Source organism: Oryza brachyantha, chromosome 4, assembly GCF_000231095.2.
Source record: "Oryza brachyantha chromosome 4, ObraRS2, whole genome shotgun sequence".
Lineage (NCBI taxonomy): Eukaryota > Viridiplantae > Streptophyta > Magnoliopsida > Poales > Poaceae > Oryza > Oryza brachyantha.
Genome location: NC_023166.2, coordinates 8398870 through 8422801, shown reverse-complemented (window position 1 = coordinate 8422801; position 23932 = coordinate 8398870). Strand labels below are relative to the sequence as shown.

Below are 23932 nucleotides of genomic sequence, written 5' to 3'. Positions count from 1 at the left end.
CTTCACTGCTCCGAAAGGAATGAGTGGCAAATAATTTGCCACTTCGTAATAAGGATATTTTGCTAGAGATTAAAAAGGTAGTTTGGCATAGAGTGGTAAATAGCTAAGGCCCAGTTTAGTTCACAAAACATTTTCTAAAAACATTACATCTAATCTTTAAATATTAAAACTAATACACAGTTATAGGAGAAATCGTGAGACGGATATTTTGAGCCTAATTAGCATATGATCAGCCATAAGTAATACAGTAACCAACATGTGCTAATGGCGGATTAATTAGACTAAAAAGATTCATCTCGCTATTTTCAGGCGGAATCTGAAATTTGTTTTGTAATTAGACTACGTTTAACATTTTAAATATATGACCGTATGTACCGATGTGACCCATCTCTCAAAGATTTTTAGAACTTAACGTGCCCTTATAATGCCAAGAAAAAAAGAGTTAACTTGATTGGTAGGTGGTCATTGTCAAAGACATACTTTGACCACAGATTGCACATACCGTGTCTGGGACAAAATAATGGACGAGCTGGCACATAGTTGGTGAGGTGTAAGTCAACATAATAGACCGAAGACTTGTTGTTTCCTTAACAGCATTCAGACTTCGTTTTCTACCTCCTTGAATCAAATTATACTCCCAGCCTTTTCACTTCTATTTATACTTATAAACTAAAATTTAAATTCTTAATATTAACTTTGAAGTTGATTTTAAAGTTTTTTTTATTGTAGTTTATTTTCAGGCTTAGTTTTTAGATCACTAAGAACACATAAAATTTATTCATAAATTATTTTTCATTATAAATATATCGTTTGGTTTTTTTATTGAGTATTCTGCTGAAAGTCTGCAAGGCGATTGCTTGCTGCAATGGTGATGTTGCCTACCGCTCGTCATCACATCTAATTAACTATCATCTACTAGTATGGATGTTATCACCTCTGTTTATTTAAAAAGATATCAAAAGATTCACTGTTAATTATTTATGTGACTAATTTTTGAATTTTAAATTGATTGCATTCTTTTTCTGAGTATCTGATTGGCTCTGAAATGATGGGAAAGATTGAAAGCATGCTGGTCAGTACCAAAATACTTATATTATAATATAAAATTAAATTATAGAAATACTTACGTTTGGAGCTGAGGGAGTAACTGACGAGGGTACGAATCGTAGTGGGAATAGTGGTCAATTAAAGATAAACTTTTAAGATAACAATGGAGTCAAATTTTGTACCATAAAATTATCGGGGTGTTGACTAAAAATACTTAGGGCATGATTGGGTACGAAGTTGATTCTGACACGGGTGTAAAATGTTGATGAATTCAGCAAAGGCGTATAAGTAGTAACCTCGGCTGTTCGGAATAACCTCGATACATTTAGACCTGTGCCGGGGTTTTATGGACAATAAATAAGATGTAGACATTTTTATGATGTGACAACGTATTAATGAATAGAGATGAAATGAGTTTCGTGGAGATAGAAATCTGTATGCACACTTAACTAGACAGTTTGGATATTGCATATAATCTAGGAAACAACGATAGATAAAACTATATATGAGAGATGTGTGTTTTTTCCTAATTTCAAATATTTTTAGATGACATATTACTCTAGATAATTGTATCCATGAAACTTACGTTCAGAACAACCTTACTACACTATGTTTGATACACCGGCCGGTGTTGTATGCTGCAAATTTTAATATTACAGCTGCGCTCTTCTATCCCGCTTAGGCGCTTACTCACAGCTTTTTGTTTAGCTTTTATGCGCTTATTCCCAGCTTTCTTCTTATATTTTACGCATATTTCTTAATCTGCTAAATAATACGACTCTTTAAAATATTACATATATAAATTTATCATTTTATCTTTATAAAGTATATTGTAAATCTAACAGTAGTTAATTCAATTATTTATACCATTTTAAATGATATTGAAAACATCAATCTTTTATCTATAAAAGAACACATCGTCAAGTATATATATACACGACCGCACTTTTTTCTCTTTGATCGTTCTGTTTTCGAGTAATTTGCGTTTCTGTTATCACACTCATGGATTGGCAGCAAGGAGAATTTGTTTCAGCTGAGTGCAAGGTAGATGGGTACCGTTTGAAGATTAAACTTAAGATGCATGGTATGGTAAAGGCACTCGGCTCTCAATTGTGGCGTTGCCCTCTGCCTCATATTTACAGCTATATAGAGAGGCATAGCTCTATTACTGATTCACTGGGAAGAACGGCAGTACGATGGACCACAGAACCAGTGTTGTCAAAGTCGACAATCACAACCGTTTAATTGGCCGTCTAAGTGGAAACGGTGGTAGACCTGTAACGTATCGTCAAGTCGGAGTAGCAGAAAATTTCAATATGACTATGCAGCCAAATAACACGATTAATTGGTCATATTTAGTCTAATTGATCTAATCAACCCTGAAGTGTATTTATTAAACTATTGTAACCTTGCAGTACAGCTGCACTCGTTCCATAGACAATCCTAGTTATATCAATCGATCGTTATTTGTATTCTTGAAGCAAATAATGATGTTCTCATGATATACTTATTAAAAAGTACAAATATATTTGGTTAAAATTGTATAATCTCCATCAACTACAACCATTAACATAAAAACTATATGCACTACGGTGAACGTACATAATTCATAATAATTCCATTTAATCATCCGTATTCCTACTAATTGTTCGACAGTATTTCGTCCGACCAATACCCGTATTCTATCTTCCATAACACTGTGATGGACCATGTGTAGCCCAAGTAAGAGATGCACACTCGGTGCTTCGGAGTGAGCAATCCTCTTGATTGATATCTCTCTTGTAAAATCCTAGTTTTTACTAGTGTTTCGGTCCATTCGTGTGTTCTTGTTTTGATTTAGGTCCATTAGATCCAAATGTTTGTTTTGTGGGATTAGTTTCATATGGAATCCCACGTGGAGAGTTTACGTAGGCTTGAAGTAGGTTCACTCCAAACATATTACCTATAGTTTAATCCTTTTATAAAAAAGAAGATGAAGATACACGTGATGTAATATGCAACGGTGAAATTATAAGCGAAGTACTATGAGAACGTAGACTCAATGGTTAGAGTTGACTATATGGGCCTCTCACTACCTTCCTTTTATCCATATTTACAGTGATGTGTAAATAAGCAAGTAAAGTTTTCTGATGAACTGTGTTTATGTGGTGACATGCAAATGATATTTACTCGTGGGACTAGGACACACTGTGAGAACGCCTATTAGACATATTTGATAGAAAAACCATGTGATTTTAGTTACTTTTTCCATGGATTGCATAAGATTTGTGTGTAAACAGTAACCATGTCTTCTCCTCTCAACCTTGTTTCTCCGAGTGAAGAGGCTCGTTGGTGCTTCCTCCTTCCTTCTTCCTTCCCTCCTTCTCGTTGGTGCCAATGAGGCATGCCCGGTTGGCCTCCTCCTCTCCTTTTTTTTTTTCACACGCACGCTTCCCCGAACTGCTAAACAGTGAATTTTTTAGAAAAAAAATTATATAGAAAAGTTGTTTAAAAACATATTAATTTATTTTATATTTTTAATAATTATAAATTAATTAATCATATACTAATCTATTACTACGTTTTCCGTACCGAATAACTAACCTACCTCACACCTCTAGCCGAACGCGGCCTAGGCTATCTCCACCTCTCGCTCGAGCCACCACAATTCACCGGAGCAAGATCTGAAGGATGCTATAGTTGATCTTGGTGTGGATCAACGGTCCAAAATTCAGCAGCAGCCCACCCCAAATTTCTGTCGGGAAAAAAGTTAGCAATCCCATAAATGTATGTATTATAGCCCATCACCATTTTGAGTATGCCCCAAATACTTCTGTTTAGACATAAAGTGTTTTATGGCACCTCTTCCAGGACTGTAACAGTAACGCCTTAGCGGCCATAAATCAACTGGTTTTCATGTTTTTTTTTTAATTTCGTATTCACACTTGTAGCTAACAGCTGATATCATCTTAAATTTCTACGTCAGAAAACGGGGTACTCTGCATGCTAATTAGTCAACGTTACGGCTTTTAAAATTTGAATATTCCGACGTTAATGCAAGATTGTTTGGTATTGTAAGGAAAAAAAACCAAAATGACACGTTTGCAAACGAAAAATAATTTATGAGTATAACATTTATATATGTGTTCTTAGCGATCTAGAAGCAAGACCGATAAAAATACGATGAAAAAACATCGAAACCAACTGTAAATTTAAGGTTAAAAATTTAATTTTGGCTTAAGCAGAAGGGAAAGATGACATGCATGACACGCCTAACTTCAGTTTGTCCGCTGAATATTGAGTATTTATATTCTGTTTATTTAGTCTTGTTGAAGTGTCTCCTGTGTATTTTTTTTTTTGTCATTGGCATGTCTCCACATCGAGTGATTTTGCATAAAAGGAGAGGAGAACACAGCAAGGTGCAAGCCCCTGGGTGTTCTTAATGTATGTTTTAAGAACACATATGGTAAATTATTTGGTGTAACAACTAATAATACAGTAAGGTTAGTACATATTTTATTTGAGGCTCTCAACATGTTAACGACACCGTCTATTAAAAGCCGAAGGGAATACTAGTTGGCACACTTTTGATACTAATTTTTGATATTTATGGCCCTCTAAGTCTCTTTGACCGTACTAGTATGGTGTCGAGAGGATACATAGATTAATAATAGAAAAGTATGATATCTCATATAACTCTGAATTACAACTATATATCTACAACTATAAATACATGATACATTTTTAAAAACAACCCTATAGAAGGTTAGGGACACATGGCATGATCTAAGGTAGTATCCACCATGCCCAAACCAATCCATTCATTTTATGCTGTAGACATGGAGTTTGTTTTCCTGTTATATCATACAAGTTGGTGTCTCCTTGTATTTTTGTCCCTTTACCATGTGTTTTTGGTATCTAGAAATTACTTGGCCTCTTTTAGTAAGGCAATGTTGAATGTAGTTTGTTTTGTACACTCAATCACAGTATATGGATCATTGCCTATCATAAGACGGTATCGAGAAACTTGAGAAGAGCTATTGCGTTTCTCACTAGATTAGACCACGGGTATGACAACAACTTGGTCTACTTGGTGATCAAAGCAAACTTTCTCTTTTCCCTATGCCTCCTGTTCTTACATCATATCTGATCTAAGTGCTATGCTTCCTGCAGTTTTCTTTTGCTTTATACTTTTTCCTTTTTGTCCATTTTTTCTATCTCCTATTTATTATTGGGTTTTGTTTTGCCAAGCACAACACACTCCTATAAAGCAGTGGAAAAGAAGAGAGCTACCACTGCATGGAAAGTTCTTGGCAGGCCTTTTCATGTATGAATATTGCAGTAAAATGAGGCATTTTTATTAGCTACCCTCAATTTAATGTGTAGCTTTATGATCTACTAATGTGGCCACAGGCGTAGTCATAAGAAACGAGAGAGAAAGAGAAGCACATATTATTTATATATGTTATATTTTTTGAGCCCTGCTACTTGTGCTACAACTATTTTTGTTGACACATTCAACCGATTCTTCGAGTTGGGTGAAAATGAGATGATTTCAAAGCGATCAATGGTAGAAGTATGTTTGTTCCCATTCTAGCATTATACTCTGTCTCATCACCACAACTACAAATCTTTGTTATAAATTAATTAAGAATATCATATCTTTTGTTTTGTTTTTGTTAGTGTTATGTTTTATTCTACAGATGAAATCAATATGAACCTGTGCCAATTGTTTTATTTGAAGAATCTGACGTACTGCGTGTCAAATCTAAAATATTTCTTCACCCCTCTAACGTAAGCTACACCTTTCCTTTCTCTTTTCACCTTTTAGTCACACCGCTCCATTTGTGTTAATATCTTCGATGCTAATTGTTACTCTTATATTTTGTACTTGACGTGGTTGACTTCTGGATATGCTTTTAACTGTTTATTTTATTTAAAACTTGTGTGCAAATATATAAAATTATAACTCATACTTATATGCTTTTATTAATAAATCAAGTCCAACAAAACAATTAATAATTATACAATTTTTTTAAATGATCAAACTAACCAAAAGTTAATGGTTTAAAAATATAAAAATGGAGGAAGTAGGCTTTGGCACATTCTGTTCCACACATTCAGCAATCAGCAACAATTCATTGAAGCTCTAGAGTGCAGAGCAGTGCTTCTCCCTATGAAGTATGGTGTAAACACTGGTTTCACATCGAACCATATAGCTTCAGAGTGCCAGTATTTCTTTTGCTGGAGCAGCATTGTGAGCATGATGAACAATGTTGCAAACCAGGGACAGAGACCCTGACCTGATTGGTGGCTGCAAACATGGCTCATGTCCCCAGCGATATCCCCATGTCTCCTATTCCCTGTGTTTTCTGGTTCTCTCAGACCTCTGTAGGCTTCCCACTTCTTCTCATCCATCTTTTTGGTTTTCCAGCTATTGTGTGGTGTGTGAAAATTAGCAATGTTTTCTCATATATTGTGTATATAAACACAAAGAAATTGGTATACTATAAATGCATGGACCCCTCTCTAGCGCATTCTACCGGTAGTACTATCATTAGAATTAATCTGAGCCATTGATTAAAAAATGTATTTTAGTAATTTGTTAATTAATTAATTAGTAGTATTTTGTAATTTAGATTTTTTGGCAAACAAAAAGGTAGCTCACAATTAAAAAGATGGTAACTTCTACTACTCTTACTACCATTGATAGTATAATTTAATCATAACCATTTAATAAAAATAGATCAACGGTGTTGATTAAATTCTGCTGCCAGTAGAATGCACCGGAGAGGGGCTCTAAATGCATATATTCATTATATATCGTCGTCGCCTAGAGTATACTTATAACTTATAAGGTGTTTCCAAGGAAATATAACTACTTTGTACAACTTACGTTATAGTTCAATTCTTTCAGAATAACATGTGAGCATTGAGCACACCTGTTTATGTGCATTAGAAGCAGGTGTAATAGTCTTGACTAAATTAAATGGAGAGCTTTCCGCTGTGCCTGAGGAGGTACTGTGAGACTAAACACTTTCTAGTGTTGATTACTGGTATATATATCTCATATCTCAACATTAAAAATTTTGCGGGGAAGTACGAAAGATTAGCATTAAACTTCTCCAAGAGTCTAGCAAACTTATCAACCGTATTTAGCAGTAAAAATACATGGTAGTACTCTTCAACTTGCATGGCCACCCGCCAAAGCAGCAGCACATCGGTGATTTACTGCTAAGAGATTTTACGGTTCTTACAAAAGCATGTAGTGAATTAGGCATACTTTGAAGGTACAGCCCCGTATACTTCTGCACACCGGTAATCAGTTTCTAGGGATATGCAAAAATATTAGAAACTTCATGTTTCTTTAAGATAGCACACACATAATACGCCTGAACATTAAGCACGTATAATTCCTATTTTGTGACCAAAAAGCGCATCAGATCAGACACATTTGTTGAGCCGGAGAGAGCAGCTGCAGCTGGTGACCTGAGATCTCAATCAGCTGGTTTGGTTGGTCTTTGTCAAAGTTTCTCAAAATTTCAACAAACTAGACCACGGTAGTAGAAAGCAACTCATAATTTATTTCCTGATGTCTCCTATTCCTAAAAGATCTTGGTGGTGCCGTTGTTATTTTCCTCTTTGCTTTGGCTGTCCACTTCATTCGTTTGTGTGGAATGATACTGACCATCAAGGCCACAAGCTATATATTACTAGCACTACATTTGGCACATTAGGTAGTTATCATATCTGGAGTTTCTGATTCTGATTTTGAGTCTAAAAAAGTATGAAAACAAATATGGTAGATGTATTTTTCATCCGTTTTCGAACATTTCATCCCTACTGATATTGAGGTCACTTAACCGTTCACCTAGCGCAACACATGTGATGGAAAGAAAATACATAGTATTTATAGAGTAGCGTTTCAACATATGTTCCATTCAACCAGATGGTCAAACCGCTGGACCGACACAATGGCCGGGTCCAACCACTGGTCCGAGTTTTTTCCATTGTGCCTTCGTACCACGGCAGGGAGGACTATTATTTTTGCAAGATGTGTCTAGAAACTACATAACATCAGTTAGGATCATACGATTGGCAAATAACAGCCTAGGATATCCTTATCACTTCAAGGACACTTGTAGGCCCAATGCACGACACACCTCTAAGATTGGGGAATGGTCTAAAGGAAAATAAAGTCTTGGGTGACTAAGCTGCACACCGAAAACTCTAGGAGAGAGAAGAAAAACTAACTGGGGTATTCAAGATGGATAGGATGAGTTTTGCTTCACAGGACATGAGACGTTGTCATTGATGAGATGAGGCATATGGAATGCCATGGCAGATTCTCTTGTTACCAAGAATAAGGTCTCATTCTGTTGCCAAGATTGATGGGCTCATTAACATTGTCATACATTATTGATTAAGGTGACTAACTTTAGTCTTGCTATACACTTTTGCTTGCTGACTTTGCCAAGCCATACTTTAGACAAGAATGTGGCTGCCATAAGAAAAGTATGGCTAAGAAAATGATAACGGCAACTTGGCTAATGTTAACCTAGAATATGAGAGTAGCTATGATGTGTGAGGTCATTTAGAGAGAATTGTGGCTAGCGGGCATGAACTAAATAAGCGTACGTATAAAAACAACTGTACCTGCCTAACCTTTGGTGAAGCAAGTCGAGGCATCCAACCAAACAAGCCAAAATAACAAACTAAACTTAGGCAAAGTTAGATAAGAAAATAGAGAGAATGACATGTAAGTCAGGCGGCTAAGAGTTAGGTAGGTTAATGTGATAAAAAACCAAACACTATCCACGAAAAGTATGGCTCGCCTAAGATTAGTTGTGGCAAAGTTAGTTGCCACTAAATAGACCTTGAGTATGGGAGCCACACTTTAGCCTAGTAAGAGACACTCTTGCTAGACATTTTTTTTGTCTCAATGACATGTAGGAACTACATACTAGAGAAAGAATCTTATCATAAGTATGGCTATGAACCAAACAATAACCTAACTTAAGATGTAATAAAACCATAGTTAAGTTGTGGGAGCCATCCAAACAGCATTTGCATAACATATTTTGTTGCCAAACCTCTAGTGGTTTCTTTCCTAATACCACCTATTCCGGGGCGCTATTTGCACCTTTTGGAACATCTATTCCACCAAGCTAGCCACCTTTATTTCCTTGTAGGTTGCAACTGCATATCGAACACCCAATTCTAAAGGTGGTGTGTGGTGTGTACTTGGTAAGTTTAATTGCTGAACCATTACACAGGAGTTTAGTATTTTATTATACAATTGGTATTTCTAGCTAACTATTGTTTATTGAAATGTTTTGGTGATCTTTTTTTTCCTAAAAAAAACATACATATAGTAAGTGGGAATGTTATGAGCTACCACTGATAATCAGGTTCTTGGTTAGTAGGTACTTGTAATGCTGTTTGACATTTTTCCCATTTTGTGTTTGAGAAAATTGATCCTAATTTATCCTAAATTAACCAAAAAAACTATATAAATGATCTTGGACGGACAAACCGGAACACTGCCCATCACTTGGGATAATTAACAACACTAAAAACTACAGTTTCATGTCCAAGGCTTATAGCTTGAGAGCTCTACCAGAGAGGTGAAAAGGAGTTGGACAAACTCGTAGCTATTTCTTTAACGATTACTCGAATTCCTAACGTTTTTGTTGCTGATCTGCATCTGCTTCTATATATCCATTTCATCCATTGACATGGCAATCAGAAACATGCCACTGATGTGGCGATATATATGATGCATGTTTGAGCAGGAATATGCATATTGAAAGGAAAAAAAAATATATCGAGCTAGTATATATGTACCACAAAGTGAAAAAAAAATCTGCCATAACCAATTGCCTCTCTATTTGGTTGGGATTAAATGGGCTGAGCATAAATTAATTGCATCAAAAATTCTAGGCCTACAACAAATATTATGTGGAATTAGTCTCATATGGTATATTAATAAGGAATTGACTCAATTTGAATAACCATAATGAGCATATCTTGAGAGAACGAGGGAGACAGACAGAAAGGCACACACGTATTTACAGGCCGGGTGAAAAAAAGTTCGAAGCTCGTGACTTCGATTGGCTGGTATTAAGCCCATCTTAGCTTGGCTCGAACTCACGGTCTTAATGAGTCGAGCCGAGCTTGGCTTTTAGCTCGTGAGCTTAACGAGCCAGCTCGCAAACTGCTTGTTTAGCTCGGTTGTACCAAAAATCACTATATTCCTATAATTATCTAGTGTCTATTCTTTAGTGTCTGTTCTTACATTAATTTATGATAAATAATAAATTTACATATTATAGAGATGATTTAAATGATATATCGCTCATTAATGTTAACAAGTCGGCCAAGCATGGCTCATCAAGATAACGAGCCCAACCAAGCCGAGTCTTAATGAGCTGATCTGGCTTATTATTCACCTCTACGTATGCGCGCCGAACTGGGTTGTGGGCGAGGCATGCGTGCGCTTGTCTTGATGTTTTGTGTAAGAAAAAGAGGAGTTAACCAAAGTTTGCTTACGGACGACTGGAGGAGTCACCTCCGGTATGTCGTTCTTTTATCCTAAATATATTACTAGATGTTTTATTTCCAGTTAGTTTATGCATGTTTACCACTAGCAATGGATTACTCATGTTCATGATTACACTATTAATTTCATGAAATTCTGGATTAAAATATACTGAAATTTGACTAAAAATTCATCATATTTCACCGAACTCTGTATGGTAGAAACCTTTCATCATTATCTCACTGAAAAAAGGCTCTGGGATAGTTATAATATTTCTGTGCCTCAAACACGCACAGGAGCTGTGCATTATTATATTGCGAAGAAGAAAGAATGAGTTATGTACCTAAGGAAGTCGAAAATAGTCATAATTTCACTAAGAATCAGATTGTAGGACCAGTAACTGAATACTCATAGTCATAATTTGGGCTAGCTAGTGTGAAGGCCTGAGGTAGAAATGACAGGTATATTCATTTGGATATACACTAAAAAAATTGAGCAAGTGATAACTCCTGTTAATTAGCACCCAATCTTTTGTAAAGATGGTTCATGAATTGAACTGTTCTCTCATGAGCGAGGCTTGTGAACCATGTGTGATAAGAGTATCCCGTATGCAGCAGTTTGGCTGGCCTGAGCAAAACTGAAAGAGGGCACCTGTAAATGTTGTTTGCACTGTACTCAGAACTCTGCCAAGGAATTTGATGTTGGGAGAATTCACTAGGACAGTGCAGGGCCATGTTGATCCGGCTGCACATTGTCACTCAGTGAGAGAACTCAGTCCTAACATTTGGTTTCTGTCAAACAGAGCCAATATATGCCCAAGAACCTACGCTCAACAAGATGTCAATCATTGAGTACTCGGTTCCACGGTCGACGTCGAAGGAGGGGCAGAGTGGCGCTCCCATATCCAATGCTCACCTCCACCTGGGCGATCAAGATGGAGGCGCAAGGCATTTGGGATGCCATCGAGCCCACGGCCGACAAGGTTGTGAAAATGAAGAAGGACAAGGTGGCATTGGCATGTCAAGAAGAAGACGGCGAGAGAGGCTTGGCAGATCTTGAAGACAAGGTTCCTTGGTGTTGATCTAGTGAAGAAGGCGCATGTGCAAACCTTGAAAAGTGAATTCAAGGCATTGCATGTCAATTAACAACTTCGTGGACAAAATTAGTGCTCTCACGAATAAGTTGAGTGATCTCAGTGTAACCATGGAGGATAATGGGCAAGTCAAGAAGCTTAAACTATTGTGGTCAAACAATTCTCTAACTTCAACATCCTGCCATTTGATGAGGGGATTGACCGTCTCAAAGCACACGAAGAAAGGATACACAAGCCGGATGACAAGAATGGTGAGCATGTCCGGCGACACAATCGGTGGTCGAAGTCGCGCCAAGAAGCCGGACAGGTCTAAGACAATGTGCTACTACTGTCAAGAGCTTGGACACTTTGTATATGAATGCCCTGAGAGAGAAGAAGAAGAAGAAGAAGAAGAAGAAGAAGAAGAAGAAGAAGAAGAAGAAGAAGATAACGCTCCTTGCACAGCGTGAGTTGATGATGAGCCAACTCGTCTCTGAATGAACTATGCCAAACCGTTTTTTGCGCGGATAGTATTTAGTTGGATGTGTTGAGATGCATGTAGAGCTGCAGCTCTCAGGCTGGGTGGCCACGAATTGATTTCTTTGTGGAAGAATAGGTCTAAGCTAGTTACCTTTGTTGCATGTCTCATCTGTAAAAGTAAGGCGTGAGTCAAGGCCAAGTTGACTAATTCTTATCTTTTGCATATACTTAAAGCCTATATATAAAGACGATAATTGTGTGAACTGTGTGTGGCTGCTTTGACCAAAGCTTGAGTGTGTGTTTAGTTCTCGTGTTTTTTAATCCACCGACTTAATACAAGTGTCTTTTGGTAGTGCTAGTGATTATCACCTGAGCAATTAGAGAGGAGAGACTCCTAACAATGCGTGGGACTATAGATGTGAGACCCGTATGTGCTTGTGTAGGGTCCGTTAGTGCTTAGGGATATGTGTGACTGGAAGATTGTTCTAATAGTCCATATTAGAAACTAAGTGAGAGTTGCACCAACTCAGAAGTGGATGGCCACTTCATCTTTTGAGATAGCTTTTTGGGTGTAGTAACTCTTTCTCCTCGTTGGGTTAATCTCTCCCAGTTTTAGACCAACGCTCGGTTCAAGCACCAAACTTATTGGTCTTTTTTGAATGCCAGTTACCAATGGTTTCCATTGGTGCCTCCAACTCCTAATTATCTAATCAGCATATGTGCTTCACACCTTTTGAGTTTTGTGCCCTCCTTCATTTTGTTCAGATTTCAACTTTCATCTGATCCACTGTACTGATTTACTGAAGTATTATGTGGGAGTAGAATTGGTATATATAGAGAGAAACACACACTACAAAGTCCTAACTAAATCCTGGAACACATTGGTATATACTAACAGCTAGCTCATACGTCATATTAAGTGGTTGGTTTCTGGATCAAATATGCTGAAAGATGTGGTAGGGAAACTAAGTGGACAGACGAGAGTCTCTTTAAATAAGTTTTGCAGTCTAGGGGTTTTTTTTTATTTAGCAAAACGGCGTTAGACACCTGCCGGGACATATTTGCCGAAACAAAAAAAAAACACAAACAGGGTTTAGGTTACATAATGGAAAAGGAAAATGGGGAACTTCAGCTATTAAGAAAGGTAATGATAAGGGAGGCTTGAATGCTATGCTCTTCAAGTCTAAATCTTCCTTTGACTAAGTCTGCATTCTCTTGGTCGATGAAAGATTATTTGATTTTTATAGCTATTAATAGTATAAATGATAAAATTAACTACTATAAAGTTAAAAATCTACTCCATATTGATAAGATGTTGAACATCTATATGGAAATTTGTTGAAAAGGTTACACTGTTAATGGTTCAAAAAACATTTGCGCACTTCCACACGAACACAGCCTAAATAAGCTACTTGCATCTCCCTTTTCGAAATTCTGAAAAATTAGAAGGTTTCTGTGGAGCAAAATGGTCCACCCATATAGTCATCATGGGCGATACTATCTTTGTTCTGTGGTGTTTTGGTTGTATTTTTGCTGTAGTTGTGTTGTTTTGGTTGATAAAAGATAAAATATTATTTGAAACTTTAATATCTATTTAATAGTATAAACGATGAAATTAATTACTATAAAATTAAAAATCTGCTCGACAAAGATGAGATGTTGAACATCTATATAGAATTTTTTTACAAAAAATACACCATTTAACAATTCGGAAAATGTTTATGTAAAAGATGAGGAATAATCTTCTAGAGAGCAACTAAACTACAATAACATCATGACTGTATATTGTTGCTACAGTACAACTAATGCATGTGAGAGAGCTAAAATATTGTATTCCATTCTTTAGAGAGCAATATCTCATGTGTTGTATATTATTTTGCAAAACCGTTTTCACCACATTGATTAAAAAAATGTGATTTAAAAAACTAGATCCGTCATGACTATATTTTTGATGTTGTTACTGTATTTTATAAGGCATGTTACTGTATTTTTGTTTTTGCGTTACTATACTTTTCAGATAGACGGGAGTTGACAAAAGTGGGGTGTGGAGGAAGGTCAAAGGACGGGTTTGACCAACAGGAGGGTGCTTTAACCAGGCTAGAAGAGGGGTTTTAGGCCTTTGGAAGGGGGTGGGAGAGGGTTTGAGCCTTACGAGGGAGAGGGACATAGAATAGCTTATTCTAAGAGACATGCACATATTAGTTTTGATATATATATACCGGCCGTTTGGGAAACGCACGTGCAAAGTCCGAGAATTAACGTGGGGTAAAATAATGCAGCTCACAATAATCCATATTACACGTTTCTACCCATGACCTACTCCAGCTCATAATAATCAATATTAGAGTAAACTAAACCCCAATTGTCCTGCTTGCTGTCGTCTTTAAAGGTACACTGTCGATTTAGTGAAGATTTAGGGCCTGTTTTGTAGCCTCTGAACTTCAGATCCTAGCTCTAAACTTCTACTTTAGTAAGAGTTGCACCTGTGGGAGTTGGAGAGTAGATCAAAACTCTTTGGCTAGCTTGGTTTGCTTCACAACTCCTAAAAGATAGGATAGAAATTTGATTGACAATAATATCTTTTTAGTCATGATTAAGCCATAATTTAATTATGTTTTTTTTATCCAAGCACAGTGGGGAAGGCCCCCACGGTATATATATTTAAAACGAAACTGTACAGTAGAGAAGAAGGAGAGAAACAAAAACAAAACAACGAAATTACAAGCGGTTAATCCATGTTTGGACTAGTTGGTGAGAATCATTGAATCTAATCAAATGTAGAATCAAATCTGCTTTGAAACTGCGTCTCCAACTTGTAACCAAGGGCTGATTTTGATGGAAACTTTTGCCATTTCTTTGCTTCCAAATATTCCAAGCAGCTAGGAGAAAAAGCTCCATAAAACAGGGACAGTTGATGGTGGAGCTTTGTAAATGAATTCTTTGGAAAAAATCCAACTGCAAATTCCAAATCCAGCCCATAAAGTTCTAGCAGTCACGACTAAAATCACAGCAGAAGAAGAGATGATCCTTGTTTTTCCTTAACGATCGAGTGCAACTCAGACAGTTCAAGGAAGTATTCGGCGGTAGACAATGTTTTCTATCCAATAGATCTTTAGTGTTTAGCCTGTCCATCATAAACAACCAACCAAAGACTTTGATTTTTATATTTAGCTTGCTCTGCCTGATCTAATTTAGAGGCTGGGGTGGTACCAGGGACCAGAATGAAAGTCGATAGAAACGTTGGGAAGAGTATTTAGCTGAATTCCAAAGATAAAACCATGTATCCTTAGCATCTGACAAGATAACCTGAGCCAAGGAAGTTTGCAAATTTATATACTCTTGAAAAGCTTGTGGGGGGAAAGGGGAAGCTGAAATTGGTCTGGAGCATCTGTTGCAAGAAACTAAGCAACCGTATCAGTTCTATGTTTTGAGAAAGAAACAAGTCTTGCATACTGTAGAGATCTTACAACACCTTCCCAACAATCATCCCAAAATAACACTGTTGTACCAGACTTGATTATTGGCCTTGCAATCCCCTGAATAAAACATCAAACTGTTGAATATCTTTCCACCAGAAGGACCCACAGTTTAAGGAAACCTGAGGTCCTCAAGTTATATAGTAAGATGACCAGATTAAATTGACCTCAGGAACATCAAGCTTATTATAAAACTTGTTTCAGCACAAGTGCATTGTTTTGCACTCTTAAGTCTAAAACACCGATACCACCTCTGTATTTCATGTTTCTTTTTCATGTAATTAAATACTGATTATTTTTCTTTTAAATTTGAACAACATAACTATATAGTTACAAAATACTATATGACAGCTAACACACAATATAATTGTTTAGTAATAATATATAGTATCATTGTCATAAACATAAATGAAATGAGCACAAAATAACATGCTATGGTATAAATCTATTGTGCTGCGAGCACTGCCGCCGAGTCCTACGAGTGTCGTCGCCGCTATGAACCGCCGTGCGCTTTACGTACAGGGGGAGACAAAGAGAATAGATTAGGGTACTTGAGTGACAGATTCGAGTAATTACAATAAAATAATAAAGAGTAGTGGGTCTTTTGGTATGGAGTGGAGTTGTGGAGTAGCAAAAACCTAGTTCCACCCTTGTAGTTCATTATTTAGAAGCAGCTCCGTCAACTTCGTTCCAAAGAAATTAGAATATGTACCGTTTGACATAACTCTAGCTCCAGATAAGTTGGAGTTGAGAGCTGGAGCTGTGCCAAATGAGTCTTTAAGATAGAGCTAAATATCACTTTCTTTCCCATGACTCTTAGATCCATAGAGAATACAGCTAAGCAATGGCAACAGTGAAACTAGGGCATCACTTAGTTGAAGGGGATCTCATGAAAACACTGATCCAAGCTGTATCTTTTAAACTTGGAGCTATTTCCTTCACGATTCCTCCGATTCCTAACTTTTTCTTGAAGCTGGTCTGGTTTACGAGAGACTATTTTCTAGCACAAAAAGACATGTCACTGATGCTGCGATGCGCATGTGGAGTCTTTGAGCAGGAATGTATGCTTGAAATTTAGTTTTTTTTTTATAAAAAAATTGCTTGAACTTTGGTGGTGACATTAGTTATGGTACCGCTAGTGGTTGGTAGCTTGGATTAAATATGCTGAAAGGTGTGACAAGGAAGCTAGTTAAGCCACCACTTCAAAACTTGATATGGCATAATGGTAGATAAACACATCTGGTGAATATCAATATGCATGCATCTTGATGAGTCTTTAAATAGACAATGAAACTACACCGTTTTTAAGATATGGAACTTTTGCAGTCTAATTGAGTGCCAAGACCGAGTTCAGAGATCCGTCAAATGGTCCTGCCGAAGATAAAAGAGGATTCAATGACAAGAATTTATGCTGTATGTTTTTTTCATAAAAAAAAATCAATCAAACTATCACCCCCTTCGGTTCTAATTTACTTATCCTCCTTTAAGATGATATCGGAAGAGTGATTATGAAGCGAACAATCTTTTTTTCTTTCCTGTTTTACCTATGAAACCGTCTTGTCATCTGGTGTAATCTTGAAGTCAATAGGGAGTACTCAGCAGCAAGCAGCAGATCAGAAGCTCGTGATCTTGCGCTACATTAGAGTATTAGAAACGGCAAAATGGGCTTTTTAGTTCTAACTGTCCCGTCTTTTTTATTATGTTTATACCTAGAAACTAAAATATAAATTTTAGAACTTAAATTTAAAGTCGAATATAGGTTTTTCTTCATCTTAATTTATTTTTAACCTTTCACTATTACACAGCTAAGAATATATATATATATATATATATATATATATCAAAATTAATATGTACACCCCCTTAGAATAAGCTATTCTAAGCCTCACTCACCTCACAAGGCCCAAACTCACCTCCCAGCCCCTTCCAAGGGCCCAAAACCTCTCTTCTAGCCTGGTCAAAGCCCTCCCCCGTCGGTCAAACCCATCATTTGACCTTTCTTCTCATCCCAACTTTGTCCAGTCCCGTCTATCTAAAAAGTGCAGTAACACAAAGGTAAAAATATAGTAACATGCATTATAAAATACAGTAACAATATCATGATAGATCTAGTTTTTTAAATTATAATTTTTTAACCACTGTAGTGAAAACGGTTTTAAAAAATAATATAAGACACATAAGATATTGCTCTTTAAAAATTGGAAATACAACATTTTAACTCTCCCATATGTATTAGTTGTACTGTAGCAATAACTTTCAGTCACACCTCATGTTACTGCACTTCGATCATAATATTACTATACGTATCATGATGTTACTGTTACAGTAACAACACATGTTAATGCACTTGTATCACTATATTTCTATATATTTTATAGTAACATGACGTTATAGCGTTACTGCAGCTATTATCATAGTATTAGTGTATACTAATACAAATTCTATAGATATTTCTTAAGATTTCAAACTTTAAACAACTTTATATGTCGCCTCATATATTATTTTTTAAAAAATTTGTACCACGTTGTTATAAAAAATGTTTTTAAAAAGTAGATCCCTCGTAGGTATGTTTCGACGTTGTTACTGTGAATTAGTTGTGGTGTTACTGTATTTTTGCCTTTCGTGTTACTGCAGAATTCGTGTGAGACGAGGGGTGAGCTTAGATAGATATTTTTTGCCTTTCGTGTTATTGCAGAATTCGTGTGAGACGAGGGGTGAACTTAGATAGACATGAGAGGAAGCCCTTGCCCCGTGGGGAGAACTCTTTGACCAATTAAGGTGGGGATGATTTTTGGGCCTAGGAAAAAGAGATGGGAGGTGGAATGGATCTTGGAAGGCTTTGAAAGAAAAATGATGTATAATAGCTTATACTAGGGGATGCACGTATTAGTCTTGCTATATGATAATTCTTCAATAAATGGCTTCTCCCGTGCTTATTAAAGACAAAATGATAAGGCGGAGAGTGCGTGCAACTACTCCCTCTTGTTGCTTTACATTACTGGATAGTGCAAATATTTTTTAAATAGTTAGCCTAAAATAATATAATAAACAAATGTTTGATGCTTATATTCCGAATATAATGCATTTTAATAATATGACATCATTTGAAGAGCTTATGATTTCTTTTTTTAAAAGAAGATAAGCGGTCAAGGTTTTTAATATGAAGTGTCTGATGCCATCTACAAAAGAACTGAGTATACTCTTAAATGGATGAAACATTTGTAATATACGGAGCGAAATCATTGACCTTAGGTTGCTACTATCGTTGATCAACAAACACTAACAACATTCAATTGGGGTCGTTTACCTAACAAGGAAGTCGATAGCTAGGTCAAAAGGTGCTCTACATTTTTTTTTTGTTATAAAACCAATAAACCAGGAAAGATGGATGTCCTCCTCTTTTGGCTTTTTCTGAATAAAACAAATGATATGTTACACCATTTTATAAATATAGGACTTTTAATATTATCCATATATATATATATATATATATATATATGTGGATTTAGGCACAACCAAAACACATTACAATATGAAACATGAAGTATTTTTAAATAAAAATAATGATTTATCAATAAAACATTTATATACAGGCTCTTAAGTCTTAACTATCTAAAAGCAAAGGCTATAAATAAACTATGATAAAAAATGTCAAATCAACTCTAAATTTAATGTTGGGATTTTAAATTATGGCTTTAAAACATAATCAAAAGCAAAAAGGCCATGCTGAGCGTATTTTGTGAAAAAAAGTTCAGCCTACAAAAAGCAAATTTGTGCTTGTGAAGAGCATGCTGAAAACAAAGATGAAATATTTTAAAAAAAGAAAGTTATAACATCGCAGCTTGATTGCTTTGGTAGAAAAATTTGGAGAAGTCTTAAGAGATGGAGGACCAGTCATTGGAATCCAAACTTCTCATAGCCTCTGTATTCTCATGGATTTTCTAGACTCAGCAATTACAAAATCCAAGAACCTATATGAATATGTCGGGTTTTTGCATTATTTGACCATTTTCAAGAACAAATTATGAAAATAAATTGGTTAAAAAAATATTTTCAAAGTGAATCATTTGCTCCACGTACCCTAAAAGGTACGAAGGTCCTTTATCTCCACACCAGAGCGCGGTTCGGGCCTATGACTATGTGTCACGCCTAGGTAGAAGGAAACTCCACGCCAATCCACTATCGCGGTGACAAAAGACCTCCGAATCATCAGGAGTATCGCTGAGCGAAACGGTTGAATTTTAAAATAAAATTTAAAACCGGCTTATTTTCGCAGTTACTTCTAAAAATAGTTAATTAGCTCAAATTTTAGTAAATATGTATGTACGTTTGGAGTGACATTCCGGTCAAAACTGCAGCCGCTAGATGCTCCGGTACCTAAACAGGCCCTGCTAGTCCCGTCCCGGCCCGGCCCAAGTCGAGTAGTTTCTCCTCGCCTCCTCGTCTTCCTCCTCTCCTCTTTTGGGGAATTTTACTCGCAAGCAGGAGTATTTCTTTACTCTACACTATACTGTTGCGTGACCTTTCCTGAGTTTGCGTGAGTGCGTCGCAGAAATCGGATCGATCTCCCTCCCTCCCTCCCTCCGCTCGTCGGTGGATCGCCGCTTTCCGCGCGCGCAGAGGGCGGCGGCGGTGGTTCCAGCACGGTATGGCTTCGTCGTCGTCGTCGTCCTCCAGCCAGGCGCAGGGCCCGCCGGATTTCGACTACCTCTTCAAGCTGCTCCTCATCGGCGACTCGGGCGTCGGCAAGAGCAGCCTCCTCCTCCGCTTCACCGCCGACTCCTTCGAGGACCTTTCCCCCACCATAGGTCAGCCCGTCTCTCCTGCTAGCTCCAAGTTTAGTGCTTTTTTTTTCCTCCTTGGTGTTCGTCGGTTTCCTCGTGTGAGGATCCAATCCATAGCGCTATCAATAACCCGGGCTGACCTATTCAGGTGTCGATTTCAAGGTTAAGATGGTTAACGCCGGCGGCAAGAAGCTCAAGCTTGCCATCTGGGACACAGGTGCGTTTCGATTTGTTTCACTTTGCAAAACCCCATTATCATGTTGTACTACTCGCACCGATGCGATTTAGATGCGGAATATCATGTTGTACTACTCACACCGATGTAATTTGGATGCGAAAGCGGTAGTGGGAGGCCAAAGGAGCAACCTTCGCTGATACCATGAAAGCGGAACAAACTTGCGCAATCATTTAGCTTGATATGTATAGCACATACACATTTAAGCCTTTCCATATCCTAACTGCCGTTTTATAGAAACAGGACCATGGAAGATAGGGAGGAGACAGATCGATTGAAATATCCAGCATAAAATAAGTTCCTGTGCTCCGAGAATGTACGGCACTTGGGCTAACCACTGAAAATGATGTTGCATTTAGTTTTCTTCTCATCTTAAATTCTTAATATTACTTGTGGATTATCAACTCAAATCTCTTCACTCATCATCTAAATGCTTACGGTCACAACACAACTACAGTCCCCAAAGGCTTGATTTGTTGTTAATTATGCTCATTACTCGATAGAAACTAAGCCATATCTGTGCTAAATGGAGCCCAGAAAGACTGTGATCTCGTATCTGAGCTTCAATCAAGTCAAATGTGGCCATCGGATGAGCCTACTCACCTTTATTTACTTGTTTTGGTTATCAGAATTAAACATGCTCGGTGCACCTGATCTATAAGCACTCTCTCAATTCCTTACATACTGCTATATGGTATGGTTCCATTTATTTTTATTTTTCCTGCATGTTCAAATGTACACAATATACGAGTGTTGTTTTAGGATGGCTATGGAAAACAAGAAAAGTGCAACTGGGTTATTTTCTCATAAGAGCCTGATTATTCTTTAGTTGATACCCAATTGCTGTTGATAATACCTTAGGTAATTTGTTTTGATGAAAAATTGAGAATTTGCCACTCTTCAAGTGTGGTGTCCTATGATTCGCCACGCCATGTGTGGATGATATGTGGGTCCTGCTCGTACATGTGATAGACACATGCTCATACATTGGATAGACACATGAGTGACAAATTCTATATTGCAACTACTAATGCAGTGCAAATCCTCAAATACCCTTTCATGCAATGGGATATAACATACATTTGATCTAGCTATTCTAATTCGCCTCACTGTTTTGAATAATTAAGCCTTGATGTGGTGTTATTCCTTGTCTGTTTTTTGAACCTTTGATGTTTTCCTTACAGCCTGTGTCTGGAATACACAAGAATCTTTTAATATCTATAATTAAATTATCCTGTTATTTTCTTATTTTACCTTGTCTACCTGTTCTGCAGCTGGACAAGAACGATTTAGGACCTTGACCAGCTCATACTACAGAGGTGCACAGGGTATTATTATGGGTAATTGTCTTCAACCTCATCTCTGCAGATGCTCACTTCTTTTTGCAGTATTGAAGGAACCTTTACTACTTGTTCCATTTCTTTATGTAAGGCATGCAGTCTCCCTCTTACATTAATAACAAACAACTGACTAATAATCAGAAAAAAGAATCACTAACCATCACATCTCTTATTCCGAGGATATGTAAATATGTGTAGCGTATTCGTTTAACCCTTTTTCTCTTCATCTCCTACTCTCCGTAGATTTTGTCCACTCGAATTAAGCCTTATAAAAGAGATGGATGGAGTATCTTTTAACTTGTGTCAAATATCAAGAGATTTATCTTGATTAATGCAAATTAATTTTTCAGTATACGATGTCACTCGACGGGAAACATTCACCAACCTTTCTGACATATGGGCTAAGGAAATTGACCTCTATTCTACAAACCAGGATTGCATTAAGATGCTTGTCGGAAACAAAGTTGACAAGGTAATCCCATTCTACAGTTTATTCTACAGCTACAAACCAGGATTATGTGCTTCAATTCTACAGTTTATTCCGCTCTATGCTTCACTGAATTATAATCCCATTCTAATTGTGATAGTATTCTGTATAGTTTTTTATGTTTTTGGTGCATTATATCAAAATATAACTGCTTGGTTTGGCAGGAAAGTGAGAGAGCTGTCACAAAAAAAGAAGGCATTGAATTTGCCAGGGAATACGGGTGTTTATTTCTAGAATGCAGTGCTAAAACCAAAGTGAATGTTGAACAGTGCTTTGAGGAACTTGTCCTTAAGGTATGCATGTAATATCATTTGGCTTCATTTTGATTCGTACATGGTATGCTTTATTCTTTGCTACATGTTTGGTTGCGAAATTAGTGGTGAGAGAAATTTGCCTTTATATATGTGTGGTGTCATAGGAAATGAATTTTTATATATCTGTGGTGTCATAGGAAATTAATTTTTATATACCTGATAGTGCACTGGTGTCATGTTTTTGATCTTTTTAATATCAGCTTTTTAGAGAGAACCAGTAGTAGTCTGCATCAGGGCAATTTTGCGTCATACTTTTTTTTGAAGCAAAACCATCTTACCGATAAAATACACATTGCAGCGACAGAGAGTAATTTGCATAGTCAGATTCGTAAAACATATTTCGTGGCACTGTCACAGAAATTATACATTAGTATAAGTAATTTTGTCAGGTAAAGTTCCTTATAGAGCTGCTCTTGACAGATACTACCTTTGTTTCATTATATAAGACTTTTTAGTATTATCTAAATCCATATAGATGCTAATGAATCTAGACATATACATATAAACAATATACATTGATCAATAAATGAATTTACGTATAGCTAAAAAGACTTGTAATACGTAATGAAGCAAGTACAATTTATATCTACAATTAGTCTGATGTTGAGCTCAGTTAATGATATTCGTTCATGATGTAGATATTGGATACACCAAGCCTCTTGGCTGATGCTTCCTCAGGTGCGAAGAAGAACATCTTCAAGCAGAAGCCGCCAGAAGCCGATGCTGCCGCTGGCAGCTGCTGTTAACATACTGGGAGATGCTAATCTGGGCTCGTTGATGAAATACTTGGTTGCTGAAAGTGATAAGCTTGTTTTTGTCGATTTGTTTTTCGCTTTCTGTATATTTCCATGTGAACCGCCCACCCCAATGGTTCATACAGAAAACACATATAGTCTCCATTACGTTTGCAGCTACTTAATGTATTAAGTTTAATTTACTGAATACGTACGATGATCGTACCTCTTCTTTTTGTTAAAAAAATTGCTGAAAACATGTTACTATTGTTGAAAGTTTATTTCCCTAGTCTGTTTGCTGCTACTTCGAAGGCTTGAATCCCACTAGGGCCGTGTTGGGTAGAGGCATAGTTAACTTAACCGGCATGGAAAACGTAGTAATAAATTAGTATATAATTAATTAATTATTAATTATTAAAAAATATAAAATAGAATAATATGAT

General features: G+C 36.8%; 1 protein-coding gene across 1 annotated transcript; it reads left to right on the top strand.

Moving 5' to 3' along the window:
• The first annotated feature begins 20089 nt into the window (after positions 1-20089).
• LOC102708706 (ras-related protein RABC1-like) lies at positions 20090-23720 on the top strand. The gene is made up of 6 exons (XM_006652141.3): positions 20090-20403; positions 20528-20596; positions 21889-21954; positions 22305-22426; positions 22606-22734; positions 23394-23720. The coding sequence occupies exons 1-6, from the start codon at positions 20244-20246 to the stop codon at positions 23499-23501; spliced, it is 654 nt and encodes a 217-aa protein (XP_006652204.1). The 5' UTR covers positions 20090-20243; the 3' UTR covers positions 23502-23720.
• Positions 23721-23932: the final 212 nt, after the last annotated feature.